We start from the raw sequence: 19,346 nt of genomic DNA, 5'->3' as shown, positions 1-19,346 counted from the left end.
GAGGTGTGAATACACCCTTGTCTCCACAGTTGATGTTCCCAAGTCTCCACTAGAGTGAGCATACACATGGAAATGGGAACAGGTTATAGGTTGTGACACACACACACACACACAGATCAACACTTTAATGTGAATATTTTCAATTAATATTGCAGTTGGATAAACTGAGGAAAATGCATTTCCACAACGAGTTGTGTTATTTAAAATTTTGACACCAAGATTTTTATTTTTACTGCAAATGTATATCGGTTCCAAATATCGGCTATCGGTCATTTTGATTACCCGATAATCGATATCGTATCGGCCCTGAAAAACTGATATCGGTCGATCCCTACTCCAGACTAGAAAAAGCCAGCCAAAACTGCAGGGGAACGCGCGAGGAAACCATTCTCTCATACTGTAAAATGGATTGGCGAAAACGCTTTCGCTTTCGCGCATTATCGCGCTGGGAGCTGGCGGTGGGGGATTGCAAATTTGCATAATAGATTATGGGTGAAACACACTTTGAAACACGGCAGAAAGCCCACAATCGCACGCAGGCAGCTTCATTGCAGTTGACTCAACCGAAAACCCAGAAACGAACGAGCCTCATTCTCATACTGTAGGCGAAAACGCTTTCACGCTGGTGCACACGGGCGCACAACGGTGGGGGGTTCCAAAAATAGACTGGGTGGAAAACACACTTTGAAACACGCAGCATAAAGCCTAGAATCGCACAAAGCTTCATCAAAGCTCTCAAACCCAAGAAACGAGTGAGCCCCATCCACACATCCACGCCAGGGAGGGAGGCTGCTCACTGCTCAGACAGGCAGTAGAAACTCGCTTGTGACAAACGCTGCTGAAAGCCACCAGACACGCCCACGGAGGGAGGAGTTTGAAGGAGAGGGCGTTCAGAACTATATTGTTTAGATGTCTGATCTCTCACTGATGCCAAAAATAAATGGTTAAAGTGACTGTTCTGCCTGTTTGATTGAATTTCACAAAACTGCGATTATCTCAGCTTTCAGTCTCAGACGCTGAAACCATGCTGTACTCAACGGCTAATATCTACATAACTACTAACTCTACAAACTAACTCTTTTAGACAGAGAAAGCACACATTCTATTAGTACTTTTGTGAACTTTGTGTTCACAAAGTCCAAGCAGAAAATAATCCTCGGCTCTTGTAAAATGAGCCAGAATCCTCAAAAAAACCCTCTGGCAGAAGCTACCTACAGTAAAAAAAAAAACGGCTGGCAGTGAATGTGTTAAGACGAGATATCTCGTCAACGGCAGTCAACCGTTGGATTTTTTAAGACGAGATATCTCGTCAACGGCAGTGAACGTGTTAACTGGCAACTACTGTAAACCTGTTAGAATTTTGCATTGGGGACAGTTCTATTGAAGTGAATGGGCAGGCTTGGAAAGTCCCACTATAAACCAGTATCTGTGTCATTTCACTTTTTATTAAAAATGCTTCCACCAGATTAACAAACAGACGTGATGTTGACTGAAGTTTTTATGTAAATGTTTGTTTTAGGGCTGTCAGCGTTAACGCGTTAATCGCGATGCGATTAAGGGCCGACCATAACGCGTCTTTTTTTAAATTGCGTTAATCGCATACCGCTATTTTGTTCCTACGAGCACCCGTACTTGGAAAACAGATTCACAGCACGATATGGGGTGATACAGGGTTGGGCATGGTTGTTTGTCCATTGCACTCTTAGGTGAGAGCAGAGCAAAGAACTAACCATTCTACACTGAAACGGATATTGGTATGATGGGTATATATACCACTCTCATAACATGTGTGTATCACTTCGGGCAGGGATACTCAACGTGCTTTGCCAGGGGGGCACTTTCGTGAAATGATAGAAGTAGGGCTGTCCCAAACGATTATTTTTTATTAAAAAAAATTATTATATAACAATAAATTTACCCAAAACAAATAAATAACCAAAAACTTCTCAATTTCAGTATTTTATTTATATATTTTTTCATTCTCTTTAACAGTCCAACATAAAATCTCTCAAATAAAATTAAAGCAAGAGCTTGTCCTCAAATAAAATGAATATAGTGCAATTCAAAATAAAATAGTAGAATAAATAAAATTCAAGTCACTTCAATTCAATTCAAGCAGGAATACCAAAAACCTTGTGCAATGTCAACTGAGCTTAGCAGCAGTCCAACATAAAATCATCATCTTACAGTACAATGGTGTGCAAAATTGATCATCATGATTCATCACTGTATGTATGAACCCTTTCCCTAAACTGAGAAGGATCAGTATTTTTACAGGACATGGATTTATTTAATCACTGGAGTAATGTGCAGCTAACTCAGCCAAATGTATGTTTGCATCAGTGTGGGGGTAAGGAAATGATTTACAGACATAACAGTCACAGACTGTAACAATGGTCTGTAACGTTAGTTTTGATCTCATCTTACATGGCCGTGAACGCAAACAGAAGAATGTAAACAGCCGAATAGCACTGTTAAATGATGCACGCAGTAAATTAATGTGAGCAGCAACAGACTAACAATGGTCTGTAACGTTTAATACATTTTCTACATGTTAGCTTTGAAAGCAAACGGAAATATGTACGTTAACGTTAAACGGCCGAATAACACCGTTAAATGGTGTATGTTATGTTCGCTGCGGTGCAGAAATTACTTTCAACATGACGGTGATAGGCTGTATTCAGCCCTCAATTATAAACCGCAAACCGGAGTATGTTATAACATTATAAATATAGTCACGACGTTAACAAATAACCAATGCTGGGGGTCCGTATGGAAAGTGGAAATCGAAATGGTTAAAAGTTAAATCAATTTGGTCATTCAGTGGCATTTTACTGCCATGTAAATTAACGACAAGTAACAGTTAGTCGCTAACATTAGCCACACTATTTTGTTTTGTAACGATTGTGACGCGTCGAGGCACGTAGCGTGCGTCGACGTAATTACGTAGTCGACATCATCGATGACGTCGACTTGCTGGGACAGCCCTAGATAGAAGGCCAGGGGCCAGTTAACTCATTGAGTGCCAATGACGACAATCGTCGTCAATTCGAATACTAACGTAGACGATTGTTGTCAATTACATTTTTTGACGGTGGGACGTGGATCAAAGCCAGATCCATCTCCTGTGAAAGTATGGTGGATGTTGAATGTGTATAACCTATTTTACCGACCCATTAGGTGGCGACAGTGCTCTCCAGATTAGAGAAAGGCGAGTAAAAAACAGAGAAGAAGTCGTTATGGAAACGGAAACGGCATCGGTATGCATCGATATGCATGAAGCATAACGTTAGCTGTGCCTGTGAACAGCAGTCAATCTGCTGCCACAATTGAGCCCCTCCGTCTCCGCTGCGATAGCCCCTCCATATGATTTACCGTAAATTCCGGACTATAAGCCGCGGCTTTTTTCCCGTTTTTTGGCCTTTTTTGGCCCCTGCGGCTTATATAACGGTGCGGCTTATCTATGGATTTTTTCCAAAAAAAAAAAAAAAATCTCTCTTTTTTAGCACTCTTTCTAACTATAAATCCACTTCTGTTTTAATTTCCTCTCTTGCCCTCTTTTAACAACATAACATAACATAACATAACACAACACAGGTAAGCAGAAAGAAAAAGACGAAGCAATCATCGCCATGAATGAGGAAATGACTCACCTGCTGGAGGCTGGAGATACACGGCTTGGGCTAAACTTTTACTCCGTGAAACACTATCGATTAAGTCCGACATCGCTCAGAGGTTTGAGCAGCTTGAAAACAAGTTTGAAAACGTGCAGAAGTCCATCCACTCACTCACTAAAGAAAATAATGCAACCGTGAAGAGTTTCTAATGCGGAAAAGCGCATCAGCGCACTGGAGGACAAAAACAACACAGTGAGTCCGAAAGTGGATAAAATGCAAAAACATCGAAACGCTGCACACGCAGGTTGATGACTTAATCAGCAGGAGTAAAAGAAATAACATTCGCCTGATCAATGTAAAAGAGGGAGCTGAGATTGGTGACATGGACGCTTTCGTGGCAAAATCCTGTGTTACATCCTGGACCTGAAGGAAGGCGAGAAACCACCAGAGGTGGACAGGGCACACCGGGCGCCTCGGCCACGTCCAGACCCCGGCCTGCCACCGAGGGCCATCTTCATCTGCCTACTCCGCTGGCCCGACCGTCAACTCATCCTCCAGGCTGCGGGGAAGAAGCCCCTCACCTGGGAGGGTACGCGCTTTTTCGTCCGGCAGGACCTCTCCGCGTTGGTGCAACAGAAACGCGCAACATACAACAGCATCATCGAAAAGGTTAAAGTCAATGGATATCGCTTTGGCGTACTGTACCCAGCGAGACTCGTCATAACCATTGATGGACAGCGGCGGAACAAGAGCTCAAAGTGAAACTGCCGAATATCTTTTGAGTTGGACTGGTCAATAGTACTGTGAGTAACTAAAATAAAAAAATAAAAAACGGAATTCTCTCTTCTTTAGCACTCTTTCTAACTATAAATCCACTTCTGTTTTAATTTCCTCTCTTGCCCTCTTTTCACCACACCGCGGACACTGTGTGCACTGTAAAAAAAACAAAAAATACCATTAAAACACCCGCGGCTTATAGTCCGGTGCGGCTTATATAAGAAAAAAATAGTCACCTTTGAAGGTGCGGCTTATAGACCGGTGCGCCTTATAGTCCGGAATTTACGGTAGTTGCCGACACCAGCGTCTTTCTGAAAAGTTACATTATTCTCAGCTGGGAGCCGGCGACACGCTGTGAAAAAGCGGGGTGCAGCGCACTTTTCAGTGCAGAGCAAACGCAGAGCAAACGTAGCAGAGCCACCAGAGACACTCCCACGGAGGAGGAGGAGGGGGGTGGGGCACGCAGGGCAGCATACAACCATTGACAGTAAACACAGACCCAGACAGCAGGCTTGATGGACAGAGACAGGCAAACAAGCTAGAATATCTGATGCCCACCAGCAGTAAATCAAGACCAGCGAGAAGGTGTAGGGTCTGCGCACGCAGGGGCCAGCGCTGCTGGTTGCAGCTAAAAAATATTATTTGGCCAAACAAAATTCCTTTGTTTTCACTGTTTTATTGAAGGAAATTATTTTTGAGGTGTCACTATATCAGAAAATATTAGCTTCAGAGTCAGTGATGTGCTTGAAATGCTTCATTTCACAAAAGGCTAATTATCTCAGCTTCTAAATTGAAACGTGTGTTTTTGCTGAAATCCACCTATCTTCTCCGGCTGATAACTAAAGAACGGAAAATGATATCAATAAACTTTTTTTTGCTGATCATAGAAGAAAGTCTCATCGTTCTTTGGGCGTGTTCGGTGTTTACATAGTAATATCACACAATATTCTGTGGGCCTCGAGAAATCACTGAAAACGCTCTGAAACTCTGGCACTGGGAGCGTCCGTTCTCCAAAAGTGGCTGGCACTCAATGAGTTAATAAACAAACAATATGCATTTTTCTGTAGGTTGTTGTAGGTTGTAGGTTTTTGGGGTGTCAGCCAGAGTTTAGTCTGACAATGTTGTGCACACCGGATAGTTAGGTTAAGTCAGTGCCTGCATGGGTAGCAAGCAATTTAAATAATACATTTGACAATTTAGCAGCTAAATCATAGATTATTGAAAGATAATCCATATTCCAGACTGAAATGCTATTAACAGAAGTGGAGTACTGGCCAGAATGACATAGACATTTGGACACTTATTCAGCGGGTATCTTGCATGTTGCGTTCAGGTGCACTGGAATGGATTTTTTTGCAATAGACCCTTTTCATGGGGGCCATTTTGTGTCGAAAAGGCAGAATAAACACAGGTGCAAGCAAAACACTAATGAGGGTTTCCATCTTCCATGATTGGAAGTTGGAAACCCTCATTAGTGTTTTACTTGCACCTGTGTTTATCCTGCTTTTTCGACACAAAATGGCCCCCATGAAAAGGGTCTATTCCATCGTTGGCCACATGTGGCCCGCGGGCCGCAAGTTGAGTGTCACTGACTTAGGGTGTCGAGTCGTAGTCTATTTTTTATTTGTCTTTATTGAATGTTCCAAAACTGCATGTTTAACTAAGAATAGGCTAATGATTATTTCTACCCACCACTTACTTAACACCTTAACACGTTCAGTGCCAGCGACGCCATATGGCGTCATTAGAAATTTACCGTACAGTGCCAGCGACGCCAAATGGCGTCATAACTCCAAATTGTTTTTTTGACGGGGGGGTGTCGATCTAAGCTTCTTACGTCGCCTCTAACAATATTGTAGCTATTGGAGGTCGATAACCTATTTTACAAACCCATTAGGTGGCGACAGCACTCTCCTGATCAGAGAAAAAGGAGCCAAACACACAGAAAAAGTCACTGGGCAAAAGGAGGAAATCGCATCGCATCCGTCCGTATGCATCGACGTGCCTCCATAAACGAGCACAACGCCAGCTGTGCCCCCAGCAGCAGCATCCGCTGTCACAACTGAGCACTTCCATGTACGCTGCAACAGCACATTCACATAATCAGCATTATTATTCCGAACTGGAAGCATGCCAGCCCGTGACAAACACACGCGGAACCAAAAAGCTGAATGTCGCGCACCATTCACTGTGTGTGCGCAGCAAACTCAGCAGAGACTGAGAGCCACCAGACACATAAGACACACCCAGGAGGCGTGTGCAGTTGAGGGGGGGGGGGGGGGGGGGGGAGCACGGAGAGCAGCAGAGCAGCATACACTTCACCCAGACAGACCCAGACATCAGAAAATTAGCTTCAGAGTCAGAGATGTGCTTGAAATGTTTAATTTCACAAAAGGCTCATTATCTCAGCTCGTAGAAAAAAAGGTATGTTTTTCGTTCAATCAAGCTATCTTCTCCGGCTCATAACTAAAGAACGGAAAATGGGATCAATAAACTTTTTTTTGCAGGTGATAGAAGAGAGTCTCATCGTTATTTGTGCGTGTTCAGTGTTTACATAGTAATTATTAAAAAAATTATATGACTGTTTTAAAATGCATTGCGGCCTATGTGGCACAGCAAGCAACCTTTTGCCCAAGGGCCGTGGCACTGAAAGTGTTAACTGCCAACGACGAGTGTAGTCGTCAAACACAATCCAGCTGTTCACTGCCAGCGACGACTTGACTCGTCAAAAAAATGATTTTTTTTTTTTTGACCGTGGGATGTGCATCTAACCCTTTTACATCTCTTATATAATTATTGGAGCCACCGAACGTTTACAACCCATTCCACCGACCCACTAAGTGGCAACAGTGCTCTCCTGGCTAGAGGAAGGCAAGCATTTTTTTAACTTGTCACGCCATTCTCACCCCAGCCATTCTCATGAAAATGGATGGGGGGAAAACGCTCTCGTTTTCGCGCTGATTGCTGGCGATGCGGGATTGCAAATTTACATAATACATTACAGGTGGAACACACTTTGAAACACGCAGCATAAATATGACCAGAATCGCAAAAGCTTCTCTCAACCAAAACTCCAAGAAGCGAGCGAGTCCATGCCGACTTCCTCAAACAGCGGCCGTGCAGACAGGCACAGGACAGCAGCAAAAGCACTGAGACTGTGACGGCCGCTGCAGCCAAGAAGAACGCCCACGGAGGGAGGAGTTGAAGCAACTCTCCCTCTCGCTCTCTCCCTCTCTCTCTCGCTCTCTCTCTCTCCCTCCCTCCCTCTCTCTCTCTCTCTCTCCCTCTCCCCCTCTCACTAGGATTAAACCTAGTGCGTCTCCCTCCCGAGAGGGAGGGAGAGAGAGAGAGAGGGAGGGAGAGCGAGAGGGAGGGAGAGAGAGAGAGGGAGGGAGAGCGAGAGGAAGGGAGAGAGAGAGAGAGAGAGAGAGAGCGAGAGAGAGAGAGAGAGAGAGAGCCAAAAATGAATGGTTAAAGTGACATTTCTATCGAATTTCACAAAAAGCCGTTTATCTCTGAATATTTTTTCTGACGCTAAAACCATGCTGTATTCAACTGCTAATGCTTACATAACTACTAACTCTACAAACTAACTCTTTTAGACAGAGAAAGTACACATTCTATTAGTACTTTTGAGATATTGTATGTTCACAAACTCCAAGCAGAAAATAATCCTCGGCTCTTGTAAAATGAGCCACAATCCTCAAAAAACGGCTTGGCAGAAGCTACCTACAGCAAGAAAAAAACGGCTGGCAGTCAATGTGTTAACTCATTCATGGCCAGTTTAGGACTGCCAATATTTAGCACAGGCCAAAGATTTTCATAATTGTTGGTCATCTTTCAAGACCCACAGTAAATTATCTATTAGCACCAAAGTGATTTGCAATACCTCAAAATGAAGATGTACGTCTCTGGGTTCACCAGGGAAAAAAAGTGAGCTTTTAGCATGTTCTGTACTCTACTTATAGCCATTTATATATACACCCTGTTTTCACCAAAAAGGTCTCTCTGAGAAGATAAATTGCAGAAAATGGCATTTTTTGTAAATCACACAATCTCAGGCAGAACTCGCTCTCAATTCTTTTATTTTGAACTGTATTGACATCAGACATGTAAATATTATTCGTTATGACACAAATGAAAATATATATATATATATATATATATATATATATATACATGAAGTGCCTTTTTTACATTCAACAATACAGTTTACTCAGTGTGAGTGAGTGTGATCATAGAATAGAATGCAGAGATCAGTGTAGTCTCTCTCACACACACACACACACACACACACACACACACACACACACACACACACTCCTTACCGCGAGATCATCCGGGTCCTGTCGCATTGGAGTCAGTCCAGTCTTCCTCGCCCTCGACAGGAAAGTGGCCGTGCTGCTTCACTCTGTGTGAAAGCCATTTCTGTGGCGAGGCTGCTGTTCTCCTCCAACTCACACAGTTGTGACTCCGTCTCGTCTCTTTCGGGCTGGGACACAGGAACGGGGTCGAGGGACCAGGATCGATCATGTTGGTCACGGGTTTGACTACCGCGAACGATCGATGTCCGCTGCCCTGCAACAAGCCGATCAGCTCGTGCAGCGCGCCGAGGGGCGTTTCAATGGCGTTTCTCCTCTCTGCACAACTTCACAAGGAAGCGCGTTTCTCTGTTTTTCCTCCTGCTCATTTCAAAACAACAGCTGCGGTATGTGTTTGATAACGTGCTGTCGGCTTGTCTTTGTGGCTAGGGACCTGATAACATGTCACAGGCTGGGGAAGTGTTTGAACTACGCGCTGCACTAATAAAAACAAAAACATGTCAAACACGTCTTTGGCGTGGATGGCTATTCCTGATAACACGTCAAAGACGTCTTTGGCGGTGAATGAGTTAATGTGGTTACTTTCTTGTCAAAAGTTTGGAAGGGACAATGCATGCTGGGAGAAATATGCAAATGTATTTGTCCAATGCGGTCCAATGGCATTGCTCTCTGTCAGAACTTGCTTGGATGTCCTGATGTTGGTTTAGTAGCAAAAGTAAACACAAGTTAATTGCAGTATTATAGACTATGAACAATGAAGAAAACCAGAAGGAATACAGTTCCACTTTTACCAAATAAACCAAAATGTATGTTCTGTCACAAGTTATATTATCCTGAAAACCCAAATATTTGAAACTAGTAAAATTATAAAATTATCTGTCAGTGCAATAAGGTAAATAAAATAAAAAGTTGTTGGTCCCCCATAGTAAACATAAACATTATAATGACATCTTCCCATATCTGTCAACCTGTCACAAGTATGTGGCCCAACTCCTACTGGAACAATTTGGTGTACCCATTACACTTAACTCGTTAGAATATAATGCAACTTAATCCCCATCCCCGAACCTACAACCTCTGGCAACCTACTGCCAAAGTTGCCCCCTAATGTAGCAGGCTAAAATCGGGCCTGGTCTACATTGCACTTCTATTAAATTGAAAATAAATCTAGAATTCAAGATCACAAAGTACATTTATTTGCATTAACAACACACTGAATAAGAATTATTAATATTGAATTTAAAATGCTTTGAAATGCAAAATAATGGCATTTTAAACACGTGATACAAAGATGCGATTAATCGCGATTAAGACAATTTATTGTTTGACAGCCCTAGTTTGTTTCCTTATTATATGGTCTCCAAACAGATCATGGCAATACCGACCCCGCCCCGGTACCCCGCACCCCACACCACTCGGTACCGCAACCCACCCCGCCCTGCAGACATGAGACCCGCGCCCCGACCCGGAACCGCATATAATAATAATAATAACCGTTAATCTGCAGTGCAAACATTTTGTAGTGACCCTAACGAAACTGCCACCGTTTCACACGGGAGGCGAATAGCAGTCTTTCTGGCCGAGACTCTGCTGGCAGCTGATGTACATTAATTAGCTTTTAGTAGCTGCTAGCTGACTAGCTCTGCTATCAGACAGACACTACAGACAGTGTTGTGCAACAAGCAAAGTGACTTACCAGCTATTTCCAATATGTCCGGTATAATCCATACTGCCTTTATGATCGCTGTTACAGTAACGTAAATCCACTTTTACAACGTTCAACCTCTCCACTTTCATGGTATCCACTTTCATGGTATCCATGTTGTTGCCTGTTGCTATGAAAACAGCCAGTGTGTATGGTTGTAGTGGAGGCGAACGTTGGCCTACTACAGTATCTGTCCGACTCGTATTGTCTCCAACCAATCACCTTGACCCCACAGCTGAGTTCTGAATAATAATAATAATAATAATAATAATAATAATTCATTAGATTTATAAAGCGCTTTTCAAGGACCCAAAGACGCTGACAATAAAATAAAGAACAGATAAGAGGGACATGAGAAATGAGGGAGAGGGAACAGATAATAAAAGGGAGGTAGGCAGGGAGACATAGAAGGAGGGGGGAGGGGCCAGGTAGAAGAGGGGGGGGAGAGGAGAGAAGGAGCAGGGAGGGGCGGGAGAGGTGAATGTTTTTTGCAGTCCATAGCATCACACAATGCACGGTGTGCATACATGAAATGATGCCGGTTAAGTAAACAAAGCGGAAAACGTGCGTTAGAAACTATTCGTCTCTTCCCTCTGCCTGCATCTCACTCAGACCAGCTGCCAGACACACCCCCTGCTCCAGATTACCGTAAATACTGAGAATTCAGTCTGAGTGCAACAGAAAAACATATGGCTCCTACGTTGTACCTGCCCACATTAAGTTCATTTTTACCGGACCCAGTAATTTACAGAAGTGTATTTTTTACCCGCACCCCGCGTTTTTTTGCTCCCCGGTGCAGGACTCTGAGCTGCATAGCCTCTTTGGTCCAAAATAGAGCTAGATTAGCTAACTAACTACACCTTGATACATGATCGAACAGGGCATCAGTCAATATCAAAAAAGAATTAATCAGGTGGAAGCATTTTTCAATCAAATGTGAAACGACACAGATATTATGGTTTATAGAGGGACTTAGCCTGCCTGCACTCAACGTTAAGTCCAGGTTATCGCCGTAAGCGATAATCTTTTTTTCCCAGGATGGTGAAGGGTCATGCCTTCATGATCCTGGGAAAAAATATTGCTCGCCGCAACGTTAGCCGGTTGTTTACTTGTTTACATGGTGTTATTGAGTCTATTTCTGTAATGACTGCACTTTATGGCTGTTTAAACTCGCCGAACGTTGACGTTACTGGTCGAGGAGGACATCCACGGAGGCAACCATTACTGGTGCAGCACTTACTGAACCAGTGAAGTCAGTCAGAATGTAAGTAGGTCATCCGCTTTAGCTCTTTCAAAATAAAACCCTTGTTGTAAGGTAAACATTTATTTAAATTTTTGACTAATGCGTGTGAGAATAAGGGAGAAGGGAGGCCGAAGAGAGCCCACAGCTGCAGAGAAAGTGAACGGGTTTGAGAGTGCGATCTAAAAGTTTAAAATGTGATGCTGCTGCTGCTGCTTTCCTGGTTAACAAAAAAATGTGTATTAGTGGGGGTTTTGATGTAAGAGAGAGATCATTTTTTTATGTGCGCACCAGAGCATGTGAGCGGAGTGGAGCGGTGATAATTACCGCTCCTCGCTCACGGCCGCTCCGCTTCAGACCGCTCCCTGCTCCATACAGATTTCACCAGCTCGCACTCACCGCTCCACTCCGCTCAAAAGAATAAAAAAGATAAAAAGGCCAGGGTGTTTTAATTTGCGTTCAAACACCTGGGCAATGGGCATTGCTCACTACAAATAACATGAGCTCAGCAGAGTCGGCTGCATGTTTGTTTCTCTTCCTTCTTGTCTCACAGCAGCTGGCAAGAAAATAGTGGGCGTGCACATGGCCACGCACCGATGCATTCTGGTTCGAACATGTTGTGATCGAAACTGGAGCGGGACTGAGCGGGTGATCGGTGCCGCTCCAACTTTCGCTCCGGTACCGCTCTGGTCCCTGCTCACCGCTCAAGCGAAAATCCCCCCGCTCGCTCCACACTCCACTCCGCTCACATGCTCTGGTGCGCACCTACATACTGCTGTCCAGTGTCTGTGTATGTGTGTGTGCCATGTGAGAGCACATAGAGAGTGCTGAGCCCTGCTTACTCCGCCCACCTCCAGAGCAGTGGCTGAGGGAGCGTTTGTTTCGTTGTTCACCCGGGTGGGGCAGAATTGAACACAAATTGATTAATAAATTGATGATTTTTCACGTACAAATTGCACAAGAACAGTGCTCTGCACTCAGTCCACCCCTGCTAAGCGCACTCCCCGAGTTTCAAGTCGATCAGACCAATGGTTCTCGAGATACGCGATGGACAGACCCTGCTGCCATTATAGTGTAGATAGCAGTATCTTCACTCTAGCCTGCTAGCCTCTGAAAGACTGAGGGTGCATAAAGCTCAACAGTCACAAAAGTCAGTCATAAAAACTGGGACAATTTGATCACATGATCAGGATGCTTTTTTAATTATTTTCATGACCTTGTTTGTAGTCCATATTGTCTGGCATATTATTCTTTATTTTTTGTACATTTGCTTGTCACCTTTATGAGCTTCAAAACTAGATTTAATGTTGAAATTTCATAATAATCTTTACACAGAACAAAAGCCAAGCCTTGGCAAGGCTGTATTGTACACAAACACGCCAGCATGACACTAATTTGATGGAGCGCATAACGTGTGTGTGTGTGTGTTAGTGATGCGCGGGCTGCAGTTATAAATATAAAAATAATGATAATAATAATAATTAATAATTATTAATAATAATAATAAAATATAAAAAAGATTTATGGCGGGTGGATGTTTCATGCATACACGTGGATTAGGGTGGCATAAAAGCTCATCCACGCATCTTGCGTGTGTGTGTGTGTTTCCAGAGTCCGGAGATGGTGCGTGCAGTGGGGAAGCTGAGTTATAACCAGCTTGTGGAGAAAATCATCGACTACAAACACTCTGCAGACAGCAGCCGAGTCAGTGAAGGTACACACCCACGCACACACACCAACACATGAACACACACACGAATGCACACACACATACACGAACAGATGCACAAACATATACACAAACGAACACACACACACACACACACACACACACAAGTTCTTTCTTTTTTCTTTCTTTCTTTTCCTTCCCATTTTAGGGGTATGCAATGTCAATCAAATAACCATCGTGAACTATCGTGATGGACAATGGCATCGTCATTGACGGGGGTGGGGGGGAATAATTCATTCTTTATTAAGTCGCTGTGGTGCTGTAATGCCATTTGGCTACGCCGCTGCAATAGAGTACCGCAGGGATGACGTATTTTTGTAGTCGGAACGTGGAAGTCCCGGACTTCCGGGTTCTTCACTGTTTCTGCCTGTGGGATTTTTGAATGGGTTTTTGGCGCGATGCTTCAAATAAGGTCTTTAAATTCACAGTTGAAGACTTGTACTCACTTTGGGTTGAAAACAGGAAAGACCGTGAAGTTTCTTCTTTGTCTTAAAAAGTTTTCACAACAACACAACCAACTTCTCAAGCGCGGGGGACGCCCCCGTGACATTAAACAATCGCACTCAGTTCAGAGAAGCAGTAGAGCAGAGGAGGAGGGGGAGGGGAGGCTTCTCTGAACTGAACTGGGTGCGCTTGTTTAATGACGCCCACACGGTAAGTGGACTTGGCCTTTTTTATTATTAAAACTGCACAATTTTAATTCGAACAGATAATTAATCGCGATGATCCGATGTAGAAGGCTCAGAGGTCGATGGGGGGTCGGCCCATCACGATGGTCGATGCCATCGTCCATCGTGCCAACCCTATCCCATTTTCTCCCCAATAGAGAGCCAAAGTGACGCCCTCTTCTGGGTTGGGAAGGGATTTCATCCGCAATTCATTTGGATCAGGAGAGACCGTATAACATTTCAAAGTTCTATGGTCTCCCCTGATTATAATAGCTGAATCGCTTGGTTTGACCAAGTCGTGACTTTGGCACCCAATTGTACTTCAATTCCCCCTGCTAACCCAGTCGTTGCTCCACCCCCTCTCCCAATCTGGGGTAGAGTTGTAGACTACCACATGCTTCGTCTGATACATGTGCAGTCACCAGCGGCATCTTTTCACCTGACAGCGAGGAGTTTCACCGGCAGGATTTAGTGCGTGGGAAGATCACGCTATTCCCCCCAGTTCCCCTCCCCTGAACAGACTGACCAGAGAAGGCGCTAGTGCAGCGACCAGGACTCATACCCCACCGGCTTCCCACCCGCAGACACGGCCAATTGTGTGTGTAGGAACGTCTGACCAAGCCCGAGTTAACATGGGGGCTCCAACCTGCGACCCTCGTGTTCATAGGCAGGGAATCTACCTCTGAACTACTCAGCCGAGGTGCGTCTGGGTAGTTCAGCGAAGTTTTGTGTGGGACCATTTCGAGTTAACTCATTGAGTGCCAGCCACTTTTGGAGAACGGACGCTCCCAGTGCCAGAGTTTTCAGAGCGTTTTCAGTGATTTCTCGAGGCCCACAGAATATTGTGTGATATTACTATGTAAACACCGAACACGCAAAAAGAACAAGGAGACTCTATTGTATCATCAGCAAAAAAAAGTTTATTGATACCATTTTCCGTTCTTTAGTTATGAGCCGGAGAAGATAGGTTGTTTTCAGCGTTTTCAGGCATTTCAAATTATAAGCTGAGATATTCAGCCTTTTGTGAAATGCAGCATTTCAAGCACATTCACTGACTCTAGATACGGTAATATTTTCTGATGTAGTGATGTGGTGTAGTTGTGTCCTGCCCTGCGTGCCCCACCCCCCCTCCCCCCCTCCCCCCCCTCAGCTGAAAACTCCTCCCCACACTAGTAACACACAGCCTCGCACCAAGCGTCTCTAGGAAGCCTGGGAAGCGCCGCCTCCCAGGCAGCGCAACATGGAGAAGCCACACGCGGACTGCAGTGAAAGGTTTGGCTTTTCAGTGTCGCGCTGCTGCTTTTCTAGCGGCTAATCATGTGGAGAAACTATGCTGACAGACAGACAGAGGCAGAAGGACTCAGTTGTGTGCGCGGATTGACTGTGTTCGCACGCACCGTCAGTTGCAGCCAGAACAATCTACATGGCTCTGGATTGCAGCATGAGCGGGTTCTCTTTCATCAAGGCTAATTCAGGCTGTGTATTCCTGACATTTCTGTAATCTGGAGAGCACTGTCGCCACCTAAGGGTTCTGTAAAATAGGTTATAGACCTCCAATAGCTACTATAGTTGTACAGGAGCTGCGGAAGGCTTTGATCGACGTCCCACCGTCAAAAAACGCATTGGACGTCGAAGGACGTCCGTGGCACTCTACGTCACTATTTAATTGGACGTCGAAGGACGTCCATGGCATTCAATGAGTTAAAAGACGACATTGTTCATTCCAAGAACTGTGATGCCGTTTATAAGTACAACACGGCTAAGACGCCAATGATTCACCACTTGAACAGCGTACAGCCGAGCCTGGTTAACGAGGAAGGCACCTCGTCCTCAGCTGGCGTGCAGAAAAGATCACCCAGGCCGTCTGCAACCTCATCGAGACGGATATGCTGCCCATACATATCGTTGAGGGCAACGGTTTTCAACACCTGATCAATGTGATTGAGCCAGCGTATGAGCTTCCCTCACGGAGCACCATTACCAGGCGGATTGAAAAGCGCTTCATAGCGCTTCGCACATAGGTATTTTGTTAAAAAAATGTATCGTTAATTTTCCTGAATTTCCATTATGGAAATTGATTCAAAATATCCATCCTAATTCTGTGTTTTACATAGTCATAGAATAAGTTATTCTGTTGGTCCCGGAAAATCACTGAAAATGGTCGGAAACCCTGGCGGGGAATGAGTTGTGTTGACTATGAAAGCAATGCAATTCGAATTTTTAAATGGTGATGGTGATCTGAGAATAATAAAATAAAATAACAAGTCAATGACCATAACATGATGCTGCATTTGGATTTTGTGACAATTGCTTGTATCAACGCACCGCAAAAGAACGCATTTAGAAGGGTGTAAAAAGCTATGTGTAATGGATGATCACAAAAAGGCAAACAGGTGGTGCAGATGATGGACAAGGTGGTTGAATGTGAGAGTTCTGTAGGGACAAACAAGGTGAAAGGATCTTCCTGCCAAGAATTCCTCGCCATGACAGAAATGAGCTTCCCTTCACATTATGAATGACTGACTGACTCACCCTAAAACGCCTATGTGGGAAAAAGTAAAGAATGTGTGTACTTTTCCCATCTCTGGTGTGTAGGCCTGGTAGCCGAGCAGTTCCTGGAGGCCACGGCCAGCCAGCTGTCGTACCACGGCCTGTGTGAGCTGAGCGTCACGGCGCGCGAGGGAGAGCTGTCTGTCTTCTTCAGGAACAACCACTTCAGCACCATGATCAAACACCAGGTGAGGCTCCGCCCCGTCATATCGTCAACCATTCATATTGTGATATCATGATAATGGCAATATAGTGGAGCAGATTAAATGCCGTTTAATATAAAATCGTTCACAAGTGGAAAGAAGCACAAAAATTGCCACAAATACTCCTTGCTCATTTGATAAAACCCTATTAGCCACTCAAAAATCAACATCTTTTGCCAGATGGCCACCATTTCTAGCCCGGAAATACTATTTTGGGGCAACCTTTTGTAGAAATGTCCAATATTAATGATCTTGCTATGAAACCAAACATTTATGACCACAGAGATAGTTGGGTCAACCGTGGAGAGCAAAGGTTTGTTTCTCAGTGGATTTGTCATCTATGAAGGTTAATAAACAAATTTAGCCCCTGCGCCTTTCCGGAAAATGCGGGCAACTTTTTTGGCAGCCCTAAATCAAAAATGGCTACAATCGGCTATGTCGGCCTTTTCAATGGTTAGGCCTACAATGCAGCAAAGTACAGGTTTTCTGAGACTTTCTGGGTCAAATAATTCATAATTGATGTTTTGATTATTTGACTTATTTTTTTCAAATCCAAGATGGCCACCGATTTTCAGCTCCAAAAGGTCAATTTTTCATACTCATCATATGTGACCTGCTCTGACCAAATCAGTCGCTTGTCGCGCTGGCTGTTTGTCTAGAAAACGCGATTTTATCAGAAAATATTTATTTCTGTTGTTTTGGGGTTTCATCAGATTATAGTAAAATAAAGCCTTGGCTTTCATTCTCTGTAAAGATTATTGTGAAATTCGACCGCTAAATATACTTTTGAAGCTCTTGAAGGTAGTGACAAAACTGAAAGTAAACTGCGCTGCTCTGAGCCTGCTGCTCTCTGCTGCGCGTGCAGCCTCACGTTGCCAGTTAAACGGGTGTGTCAGTACTTGCAAATGGTAGGCTATATTATAGACTACTCTAGGATTTAAAACGCTGTTTCTAAAGTTTGTCAGGGTTGTATTGTGGAGTTCTGTTATTGGTTTGTTATTTTAGACTAGTTTAGGCTGTTTATGTAACGTTTTAACCTCTTAAAAATCTGCCTCTTCGGGGGTTATGATAACGAACATGGCAACCCGTCTGCAGTCTCTCTCTCGCTCTCTCTCTCTCCCCTTGCTCTCTCTCTCTCCCCGCTGCAACGGGAGAGGGGGAGAGCAGCTGCGTAATTTCTGCATCCAGTGAAAGTCTGTCTGTCTGCCTGTCTGTCTGTCTGTCAGATTGATAGACTAATACTAGTCAGTAATCTGCGTGATAATGTTGCTTTACTTTTAAATTCAATTCACAGATGGCATTAGACTGAGCTAATTTCAGATTATTTGCCTCATAGCCTACTTTCAGCTGTCTGTCTCTCTGTCTCTACTCCAGAGCAGAAACGGGTCCGCTATAGATTCTTTGTTGCTGTTATTTGTAATAATTATTACAACAATTACAATTATTACTATTAATGTACAATTATTATCCTGCATGAATGTAGCCCTAATTACAAAAAATAATGTGGGTGGGGCGTCAGAGGATCTTCTGTCAGTTGGGTGTTACAGAACAGTTTGTATTGATAATAATAATAATAATAATAATAATAATAATAATAATAATAATAATAATAATAATAATAATAATAATAATTGATAGGACTTATATACCGCTTTTCTATGTAGCCTACTCAAATATGCTTATACATGAATATTTCCCTGGGGTTAAAGGCTGCATTACAGTAAAGTGATGCCATTTTCTGAATTTACCAGGCTGTTCTAGCTGGTCTATTAGTTGCCTTTACATGGGCTACTTTGTCATGATATCCACTGAGGTGTACTGAGATGTTATGTGTACCTGTTCAACCAACAAAAGTATCTATCTATCTGTATATTCGAATAGAAGACCAGGGGCCAAATGTAGTGTTAATTTGGGCGTATAGCTTTTTTGGGCTTACACAGATTTCTACACATACAGTACATGCACAGTTTTATACATTTGGCCCCAGAAGTGGTTTATAGGGAAAGTCTCATCAAATCTGGCAAATTTATTTTCTAATCTAATATTAGAAAGTCCAGTTTCCAGGATTTTCCAAGTGGTTTCCAGGACCTTACCATGACCTACCCCAGATCATAACACACCACCATGCAAATGTACAGCCCACTCCAACCGGAGGTGGTTTCCAGACTTTACAAGTAGTTTCCAGGACTTTCCAGGTGGTTTCCAGGACTTTCAAGGTGGTTTCCATGACCTTCCCATGACCTTACCTGCATCATAACACATACAAATTTACAGCCAAATTTAACTTGGGGAAGTGGTTTCCAGGACTTTCCAGGACTTTCCAAGTAGTTTCCAGGACTCTCCAGGACTTTCAAGGTGGTTTCCATGACCTGCTCATGACCTTCCACGGATCATGACACACTGCCATACAAATTTACAGCCAAATCCAACCTGGGGAGGTGGTTTCCAAGACTTTCAAGTGCTTTCCAGGTAGTTTCCAGGACTTTCCAGGTGGTTTAAAGGACTTTCCAGGTGGTTTCCATGACATTGCCATTA

At 43.7% G+C, this 19,346-nt stretch overlaps 1 protein-coding gene across 3 annotated transcripts in view; it reads left to right on the top strand.

Annotated features, from left to right (window-relative positions):
- The window catches only part of mindy1 (MINDY lysine 48 deubiquitinase 1), a 60,816-nt gene that overhangs the window by 30,465 nt on the left and 11,005 nt on the right, over positions 1-19,346 (top strand). For all 3 annotated transcript variants that reach the window (XM_083645771.1, XM_083645772.1, XM_083645770.1), the window contains exons 10-11: positions 13,273-13,375; positions 16,654-16,796. In XM_083645771.1, the coding sequence (XP_083501897.1) occupies positions 13,273-13,375; positions 16,654-16,796 (246 nt within the window). The remainder of the gene's footprint in view (positions 1-13,272; positions 13,376-16,653; positions 16,797-19,346) is intronic.

This window comes from Poromitra crassiceps (genome assembly GCF_964638095.1).
Source record: "Poromitra crassiceps genome assembly, chromosome: 11".
In the NCBI taxonomy this organism is placed as follows: domain Eukaryota; kingdom Metazoa; phylum Chordata; class Actinopteri; order Beryciformes; family Melamphaidae; genus Poromitra; species Poromitra crassiceps.
Note: the sequence above shows the minus strand (reverse complement) of the source record. Positions and strands in the feature narration are given on the sequence as shown.